This window comes from Bos mutus, chromosome 19 (genome assembly GCF_027580195.1).
Source record: "Bos mutus isolate GX-2022 chromosome 19, NWIPB_WYAK_1.1, whole genome shotgun sequence".
NCBI classification, from domain to species: domain Eukaryota; kingdom Metazoa; phylum Chordata; class Mammalia; order Artiodactyla; family Bovidae; genus Bos; species Bos mutus.
Window position 1 is genome coordinate 27675637 of NC_091635.1, and position 9669 is coordinate 27685305.

The window sequence follows — 9669 nt, forward strand, 5'->3', positions numbered from 1 at the left end:
ACTTGGAGACTGAATAACAACAGTCTGGAATAACAACAGTCTGAATAACAACTAGGCTGGAATCCAGTACCTGTCTTTGAAATGTCAAACAATAACATATGAACACCCTGTCCTTAGTATTTATTCAGCTCTCTAAATAAATTTTACAATCCAAAATGATTCAATAATTTCAATTTTTAAAATTGAATGAGCTCATAACATATTCTACTGCATCTCAGCAAGTTGGCGCTTATGAACTAGACCTTTCCGTATCTGTAAACCATCATTTAGTACAAATGCAGCATCTCCACACATGCCAAGGAAACCCAGAATGAGGGTTTCACCTAAAGATAATCTTCAGAGTAGCCACATACTTTTGCCCTGACGTGAAGCTAATACTAGCCATAAACATAGGTCCCCGGTAGTACAGGACTGGAAGACTGGACCTGGGACGACTCATGGAGAGAGGCTTTCTTGATGTGACCATGATGGCCCAAAGGATGGGAGGTCACATATAAGCTGGTTTCCAAGTCTGTCCTTCTGTCTTTAATCAAAGCTGAATCAGCCAGTTTACATTTCTTAACTTTTCAGCAGAGAAGAAACATCCAAGTTTAACTTGCTGTAATAATGCTTTGATGGGAAACACATGTTTGACTTGAGACACTGTTGCTCTTTTTCTGGGAATAGTGGTTGATGCTTAGGTACTAACTTCATTCTCTGGTTACAGGGTGCTTTTAGGTTCATTTTAATTTTTTATTCAATGTGCCTATAAGAAAAAAGCTACATTATTTGGTTGTTTTTATTATTAAGGTATGATACGCTCATACAGCTCTTACTGACTTTATATTTGAAGGTACAATTTACATGAATTACATTCAAGTTTACCCTTTTGTAATATTTAATTTGAGTTTTTGTGCCAAGCTCCATGTTCTTTTCTTGAGGACTGGCTTGTGGGATTGATGATCTAATTTGTGATCTGGCCCTATTAAATTCCGTAAGTGGGAAAGTCCTTATAGAACCTGGCTTTCTCCTTTGTCTGTTTCTTCCTGAGACTGACCTGTATCACCCTCTACCCTATTTTAAGAGGCTTCATTTTCCCAGCAAGGCAAGACAGATCTCTGAGGACCACTGATGGGGTAAAAGACTTCAGCCGTGGAGAACAGGGGAAAAGGAAACACCAGCTTGGCTAGGTGACAATTTTTGGTTAGAGATATGGCTAGATTTGACAAGGGAGCAAATTTCTGAGCATCTCTTCTCTTTGGGACTTTGAAAGTTTTCAGAAATTTGGCACCATATCACACATCCCGTCTTCTTTCCTAAGATTTTTATTCTGACCATTCTCCTAAGAGTCCTGCACACGTGGATTGTCAGATTCCTGCGGCACTTCTGGTGGATACTGTGGGGTCAAGCCCTTTGGTAGTAACACCCTGTATTGTCTGCTGTCTTCTTTGCCCTTTTAGCTTTCCTTTCCATCTAAAATGTAAACTTTCTGAAGTAAGAGACATATTTTATGTTTCTTTTTATCTCATGAAATCCCCAGTTCAGTGATGGACAAAAAGAAACTATATATTAAGAATCTGAAAAAGAACAGATATATGTGTATGTATAACTGAATCACTTTGCTGTATACCTGAAACTAACACATCATTGTAAATCAACTGTAATATAAAAGAGCCCCAGGGGACTCAGTGGTAAAGAATCCACCTTCCAAGCAGGAGACTTGGGCTCAATCCCTGGGTTGGGAAGATCTCCTGGAGGACAAAATGGCAACCCACTCCAGTATTCTTGCCTGGATAATCCCATGGACAGAGGAGCCTGGCGGGCTACAGTCCATGGGGTCGCAAAAGAGTTGGAAGAGGCTTAGTGACTAAACAACAACGTACTCTAATATAAAATAAAACTCAAAAATAAAAGCAGAAAAAAGAAATTAGACATTAATTTATTATAGATTGATTATTCAAATAATCTCATCCTTCTTTGGGCTGAACTGTTAACTGCAGTCGTAGAGACCTGAGGTCTAATGTCAACTATCAGTGTGTTCTAATGTGATGTTAAAATTTCTCACATACAAAATGGCTATAATTTTGATTCTCATGAAGAAGATACTATATAAATAATGTATAATACATACATTATTATTCATAATGATAATGCAGCTAGGTCATAACTGGTAACTTCATTTCTAGGTTAAAGTATTGTATTTCTTAAAAAAAATTCAGGAATAATTTCATTAACTTGCAAAAGTAAGTTTATTGAAGCACAGAAACAATTAGAGCAAAGCTGTCTTTCAACTTTTTCAAGAGCATTCTAATAAGAAAAGAAGAGGATGCAGGAAAATTGGTTAGTCTTCTATTTCTGGATAGATACTTTTCCCTGAAGTGATTCTGAAAGATGGCTAGATTGATGCAGTTTCTTCATTGGTGTCCTTTAGAGTTTTTTTTTTTTCCTCTGAAAGACACTCTTGTTGCTCTGGAAATTGCTTATTTCAGTTTCACCTCAGAAACATTGCTGACTTGAGATGAGATGACTTTGCCATCCACCACCTCTTCGACGATGGTCTTAGTCACTCTACTCTTGCTTGGGTCTGAAAATCGCAGAATCACAATGTCAGTCTGGAAACTCACAGAAACATAGATCAAGAGAAATCTGAATATATTCACTGAGTATGTTCTATCTAGATAAGTATATAACAACAGTACATTCTTTTTGTATGAAAAGCGAAGCATGTCTTTATGTTTCAATTATAAAAACTCAGAAACATGAAAAAAATATCTACCTCTGCCTTGGACAGAAGTTCCAGATCTTGAGCCATCAGACATGGATGAATCCCTGGATCCCATGTTTCTGGATCCTGAACGTCTATAATCAGATCCTCCAAAACCAGAACCACTGGAGAAAAAAAGAACTGTTTGTTTTTTGCACTTTGCAAAGGCAGGAGAAACCCTCCACTCAGTGGACTCTTTCCCATGATGGCAGCAGTCTTTTCATTGGACCATGTCACTCTTACATTATAAATACAAGTCTGGTCCCCACGCCCCTTTTTGGTTGCATAACACAAATACACCAAGGTCTGTATTTAGCATGTTCCTGACTTTCATTTACCCTCCTTCTCCATCAAGCAGGCGGCGGTAGGTCTCAATCTCCATCTCCAGGCGGGTCTTGATGTCCAGCAGCTGCTCGTATTCTGCGTTCTGGCATTCGGTCTCACCCCGGATCTGGCAGATCTGCTCCTCCAGGCTGCTGATCTGCATCTGAATTTGTGACAGCTGCACCACGTAGTTGGCCTCCGTGTCTGCCAAGGTCCCTTCCAGGGAGCTTTTCTAAGAGAAAAAGCAAATAAAAATTTCACCATGAAAATAAATCATTGGGTGATTTTTTAAAAATACATTTTATAAAATACTAGGAGAAATGCACTTTCCATGAGTTACAACCTCTATTGCTTTCTCTGCTTCCTTAATTTTTCTTGCCATTATTTTTTAAACTAAATCTTTCATGGAAATAGATACATTGTCTTTAACTGGAATGTCTTATGATTTTGACAACCATAATACAGTCCTCCCTAATCCTGCTTTTATGACATGCCAAGTGGGACATCTTGGCAAAGAAAGGAAACCAACTGCTCAACTTCCCTGTTGGAGAGTTGCGAGAAGTTCTTTGTACAAACCATGGCCAGTTGGGACTGCAGCTCAATTTCCAGGGCTTGCAGAGTGCGTTTCAGTTCTGTGATCTCATTCTTGGCGGAACTGGCCGCCCCAGCATCAGTAGAGATCTGTGCTTGCAGTGAGGCACTCTAAATACAAATAAAATGCAGTCATTGTGCGCTGGTGGATTGACAGGAAGTGGCTTACATGTGGCCATGGACTTGGAGGCTCAGGGTGATGATCTACCTGCTTGTTGAACTGCTCCTCGGCCTCGCGGCGGTTCTGCTCAGCCAGCTCCTCATACTGAGCCCTCATGTCATTCAGTAACTTAGTCAGGTCTGTGCCCGGGGCAGCGTTCATTTCCACAGTCACGTCCCCTCCGGAGCTTCCTTGCATACTCTTCATTTCCTAGCCCGAAGCAAAAAGAACCATAGTGATGAAAAGCAACGACTTCCCAGACTACCCTGGTGGTCCAGTGGTTAAGAATCCACCTGCCAGTGCAGAGCTTGGGTGCCACAACCACTCAAACTGGTGTGCCCTAGAGCCGGTGCTCTGTAACAAGAGAAGCCACCGCAATAATGAGCAGTCCCCGATTGCCGCAACTAGAGAAATGAAGCAATGAAGACCCAGTGCAGCCAACAAAGAAAAGAGAAACTTGAAAAGCAATGATTTCCTAAGATGTGCATAAGCCAACAAAAAGTTGAAACTAGGACTCCGAAAGGAAAAAAAAAAAACAACCCACCAAATTCACACATAATTTTCTCAGGATTACTTTTTTTCCTCCTGGTTACAGAAGTTGAAAGTCCATCCAGATGGAATTTATTTTATTTTTATAGAATGGATGTGGGGGAACCTCTGTAGGCCAGCATTGTTGATTAATGTGGACCCCGTTCCTACCTCCTCGTGGTTCTTCTTCAGGTAGGCCAGCTCCTCAGTGAGGCTCTCAATCTGCATCTCCAGGTCAGAGCGAGTCATGGTCAGGTCATCCAGGACTTTCCGCAGGCCATTGATGTCAGCCTCCACGGTCTGCCGGAGATGCAGCTCGTTCTCATATCTGGAAGAGCACAGTACAGCCCATTTCAAAGAGCACAGTGCATTCTCACATATGCAAAAAAATGTTTTTTCTCCCCCGAGCAATTTGATCAATGAACGATAAGTTTTCTCTTAGGAGTTTTCCCCTTGTAAAACAAAACCTGAACCGTACATTAACTCTATTGATGGCCAACATTTTTGATAACAAAAATTTCATCCTGAAATTGCCTTTGTTCTGTTCTTGTTTGTGGAATGAGGGTTTTGTAAAATGTACCCTTGTGAATTTAGGTCTTGATCCCATAAAAGATTTCTTTAAAATTTAGAATAAACTAAGCCAAGGGATTGGATTTTATTTTTCCTACAATGTTTGTTTTCAAGTCTTCACTTTTCTTACTTCAGTCTGAAGTCATCAGCAGCCAGTCGGGCATTGTCAATTTGCAGAACGATCCCAGCATTTTCAATGGTGGCAGTAATGATCTAGACAAGACAATAATAGTGAATAAATCGTGGTTGCTTTTTTTTTTTAAACCTATGTCTACATGCCCATCTGTGAGAGTAGATGTCTCCTGAGTTAACCTTTAAAGGTGACTTGCTTTGAAAATTTGCTTAGTAATGACACCTGCATTGATGACCCTAATGTACTTTAGACTAACATCCTTCTGCAAAAATTAGCAGCCTGCACATTTGCTGGAATGAGCATGGAACATTGTTTCCCAGAACACAATCCTCTACATATTTTTGCTGTTTTGGAAGATCAGTTATTCTATGAGCTTTTTCAGAAAATAGTGTGAAACATGAATTTCACTTCCAAAAGAGTCTTTAAAACTATATTTCCCATACAACTATGTCTAAGCATGTTAGACTCCATCACATTCTCATACAATATTTGCACCAGGTTTTCTAGGAAGAAAAATATCTGTAAAGCTATTTAAATCTAGTAAGAGGCTAAAGGACACCAATCTGCCAGAATTAATTGTGATGAAAAATTAGAGGAAGATAGTGTCGACTTATAGCCATCACTCTTAGGTTAATTAGCTGCCTGGCATTGTGTAAATTCTACTCTTCTGTGGAAATACTCAAATGTGAGATGCAAACAAAATTAATATGTTTGGATGTCTTGTACACAGTGTCACAGTTAAAGCACACCACATCCCGTTTTATACATACAACAAAACAAATATGTTTTCAAATAATTCTGTGACTTAAAGTCATCATTCATGATCTGAATAAATGGGAAAGATATAGAAATAATAGAAACTCAGCATGGCTAGTGTCTCACCTGAGTCCTGACATCTTCAATGACTGGATAGTATTTGCTGTAATCTCTTCCAGCTCCACCATCTCCAGACCTGGGCCCAAATTTCTCATACCACTCCTTGATTTTGTTCTCTAGGTCAGCGTTGGCCTCTTCCAGGGCTCTGACTTTATCCAGGTAATTGGCCAGCCGGTCATTGAGGTTCTGCATGGCTTGCTTTTCACCTCCAGAGAAAAGCCCCCCGTCACCAAGGCCGCCACCCACGCCACCACCCACACCACCAGCATAGCTGTAGAAACCTCCACTAGCGCCTCCAGCGTATCCCGCACTCCCGCCGAAGCCAGAACCCCCACCAAAGCTAGAGCCCCCGCCAAAGCCAATCCCAGAACCTGAAGCTCCTCCAAAACCGCCCCCTATTGAGCAGCTACCAAACCCCCCTCCAAAGCCTCCGCTTGAGCCCCCACTCAGGCCATAGCTGCCGGCCCCTCCTCGGAAGCCCCTGGCAGAGCCTCCCCCGAGACCAATTCTGCTTCCGCTGCTGAAGCTGCTGCCACCAGCAGACACTCTGACCGAGCTGCTGCCTCCAGCCCTGGAGGAGGACACGCGAGATGAGCAAGACATAGTGTTCCTGCGAAGGTCTGGCTTGTCCAGGTGAGTAGGAGAGGTGATCGTGAAGAACCTATTTGCAGGCTGCCTTTTGGGCCCTTATATACACACTTTTAGGGTGTTCCTTTGCCGTGTCACTTCTTAATCCCTGTAACACCTTTGCTAATCTGCAACTGGATAACTTTTTTCCCTCTGAACCCACTCTACTGGCTCATTCTCTGAAGCTAGGTCAGAGCCTCCGGGCCTCTACTAAATTAAGAAAAGAAATAAGGTGGAGCAAAGCAAAAAAAAATTATTTTTCAGAATTACAGTTTTAATCTTTCAGAGGGTTGGTGACTGATAACTCTTGTCTGAAAGAGTAATTGTGTTAAATTTGCTTCATGATTTCCCAATTGCAGGGCATATCCCCAGATTAACAGGTGTAATTAAAGTATACTTAATATGATGAGAATGGAAATTTCCCATCAAACTTGTGACTTTTTGTTCATATTGTTCTCTTTAAGGTGAAATGAGCTTTAGCATCAGCATTTCTTTCTGGTTTGCTTGTCCTTCTCTGATGGTTTCAATTGCCTATTTCTAAGGTTTTTGGTTTGTGACTTTAGATGATTGTCTTTCTTTGTATAATATTTTGAGATCAAATTAGATATTTTTACTGTTACTAAGAAACTCTGAAACAATAGTATTCCACATTTATATGTATGCATTATTAGATCTTAATGACATTTATTTGCTCAGAGAAAGTCTAAGAAAGATTGAGAAAGTGTTGAGGCAGGTTGTTTTAGTATCAGATCAGAGTTAGTGGTGTGATGCTGTGCTGCAAAGATGCTTTTCTTTCTGATTGAACTGGGTATGATATAATGATACTGGTGACTTAAAAAACAGTCACAGCCTAGAAGCTGAGAGTTATGTTTTGTTCCCAGGCTTCAGGCCCTAAAATCCCCACCAACTAAAGCATGACTCTCTACTTCTTCTGCTGCTGCTGCTAAGTCGCTTCAGTCGTGTCTGACTCTGTGCAACCCCATAGACGGCAGCCCACCAGGCTCCCGGGTCCCTGGGATTCTCCAGGCAAGAACACTGGAGTGGGTTGCCTTTTCTAGGTTGTGACTATTTTTTTAAGTCAACAACATCAACTTCCTTCTTTAGACTCAGATCTTCAGAAATGAAGAGATAATGTTGATTTTGTTGATACCTAGAGAAGAGGATCTGAATTGCTTCTTTTAAAATTTATTCATTCATTCATTCATTCATTTATTTTTGGCTGCACCATGAGGCACTCGGGATCTTAGTTCGCCAACCAGAGAGCAAACTGTGTCCCTTGTAGTGGATGCGCGGAATCTTAACCACTGGACTGCCAGGAAATTCCCTAAATTTACTTTATTTTTTATTTTATTAAAAAAAATTTTTTTGTGATTCACTTCTGAGTACCAGTGGAGTTGTTTTGCAGGTACCCAAATCTGGAGTTTTCCAGTCTACTCTCTGTTCAGGTTTTTTCTGTTTTTGTATAAAAGAAAAGAGGATCTTGATCCGCTTCTGATAACTAACGTTATGGTTGAGATCATATTTCATAGGTACTGAAATCTAGAATCCTCCCCCATTGTTCACTTTCTGCTTCCTGTTTTTCTGTCCCTTTGTTCTTTAGATTATTTCCATTTGCCTCTGCTAGTAGTTTCTCTGGTTTGAAAGTGTTTTTTTTTTTTTTTTTTTTTTTAGATAAATACTGCATGATTCTATTTATGAGGTACCTGGTGTAGTCAAATGCAGAGACCAAAAATAGAATGGTTGTTACCAGGGACTGGGGGAGGGGAAATTAGTTGTTTAATGGGTGCAGGGTTTTATTTTTCTAAGAGAAAGGAGTTCTGGAGGTTGGTCACATAACAATGTGAATGTACATAACATTCCTGAACTGTACACTGAAAAATCATTTAGATGGTAAATTTTATGTTATGGGCATTTTGCAGCAATTTATAAAAAGTGGGTTTTTTTGGGAAGGTATAGATGCTTTCAAAAATATTTCTTGGCTTGCTGAGCTTTAGGCCCAAGTCACTGACTTTTATTTACAACTTTCTTGCTTATCTTGGCAGTCTCTGTTAAACTGTGTGCATTCTTGAATCTTTATATTCAATTATTTGTTGTCCAGTGTTTTGCTTGCTTTGGATTCTCCCTTAGACTGCCTTTGATGGGGACATATTATTAAACAGGTGATTGTTCCTTTTACTGAGTAGCTCTTTAGGTTCTTAGCTTTTAGGTTCTACTGCTTTGTTTTTTGCAGTAATGGTGTGTCATTATTTTTACTTTAAGCGCACCAGTGCTTTGAGGATTCAAGGTGTTTCCTAAACTTTAAATCGTTAAACTGGGAGTAGTTCTCATTACACTGTTCTAAGGTAAGTAAAAAAATGCACCACCCATTAAAGTACTTTGGTCACCTTGCCTAATCTCTCCCCGGAGCTATGAAACCAAAGAAGTCTAAACACTAATGGGTAAATTACATGCAAATATTAGGGTTCTGGGAGGAACAGTCCCTTTCTTTTCCTTCCTTTTCAAATGGTGAAATGTAACCTTTCCACTTTCATAAAGGCTGGCATTTGGCTAAAAAGTATAAAGAAAGCCACAATACCTAAGTGAAAGAAACTTGACGAAACTTAGAAATTTCAGATCCTGGGTAGAAAGAGCTTTAGGTGAGAAGAATGAGAAAAGACAAAGTTTAGCAGTATCTTTGGCCTCTGAATTTGGCCTGCGGTTTGTGGAGTTTTTCTATAGTTGTCATCTGAGTTGTAGCAGTTTCAGTTTGGAAACTTTATGTACTGTATATTTTGGGATATTTAGATATTTGAGTCTTAATTGAGGAAGCTTGAGATGACTGAGGTATTATTGTTTCTTATTTTTAGCTTCTTCTGGATACAATTTTAAATGCTGACATCTATCTCTTCTTTGTTTTTAAAATTCAGTTTAAAAATTCACTTATTCTGGAAATTCTCTGGCAGTCCAGTCATTAGAACTCAGAGCTGTCATGCTGGGGCCTGGGTTGGATCCCTGGTCAGGGAACTAAGATCCTGCAAAGAACAAAAATTAAGTGATTCTCAGATACTTCTCTGATATTATTTTTTTATTCTTTATTGTATACTTTGGCAATGACTGCTGGGAAAGGCATTTAATAAG

The 9669-nt window shown here is 39.9% G+C and overlaps 1 protein-coding gene across 1 annotated transcript; it reads right to left on the reverse strand.

The window, feature by feature from the left end:
* Positions 1–2215: 2215 nt before the first annotated feature.
* On the reverse strand, positions 2216–6528 carry KRT24 (keratin 24). Its single transcript, XM_005898049.2, has 8 exons — positions 5932–6528; positions 5047–5129; positions 4518–4674; positions 3867–4028; positions 3644–3769; positions 3082–3299; positions 2756–2868; positions 2216–2563 (listed from the first exon to the last, which is right to left on the reverse strand). The coding sequence occupies exons 1-8, from the start codon at positions 6526–6528 to the stop codon at positions 2460–2462; spliced, it is 1560 nt and encodes a 519-aa protein (XP_005898111.1). The 3' UTR covers positions 2216–2459.
* Positions 6529–9669: the final 3141 nt, after the last annotated feature.

What these genes read in the sequence shown, in the direction of transcription:
- KRT24 (XM_005898049.2), bottom strand. Translation starts at nt 6,528, where the DNA reads ATGTCTTGCTCATCTCGCGTGTCCTCCTCCAGGGCTGGAGGCAGCAGC. An exon ending in TTGAAGATGTCAGGACTCAG is followed by an intron (nt 5,130 to 5,931) that starts GTGAGACACTAG and finishes TGTCTTGTCTAG; the next exon opens with ATCATTACTGCCACCATTGA. An exon ending in GCTGATGACTTCAGACTGAA is followed by an intron (nt 4,675 to 5,046) that starts GTAAGAAAAGTG and finishes GTGCTCTTCCAG; the next exon opens with ATATGAGAACGAGCTGCATC.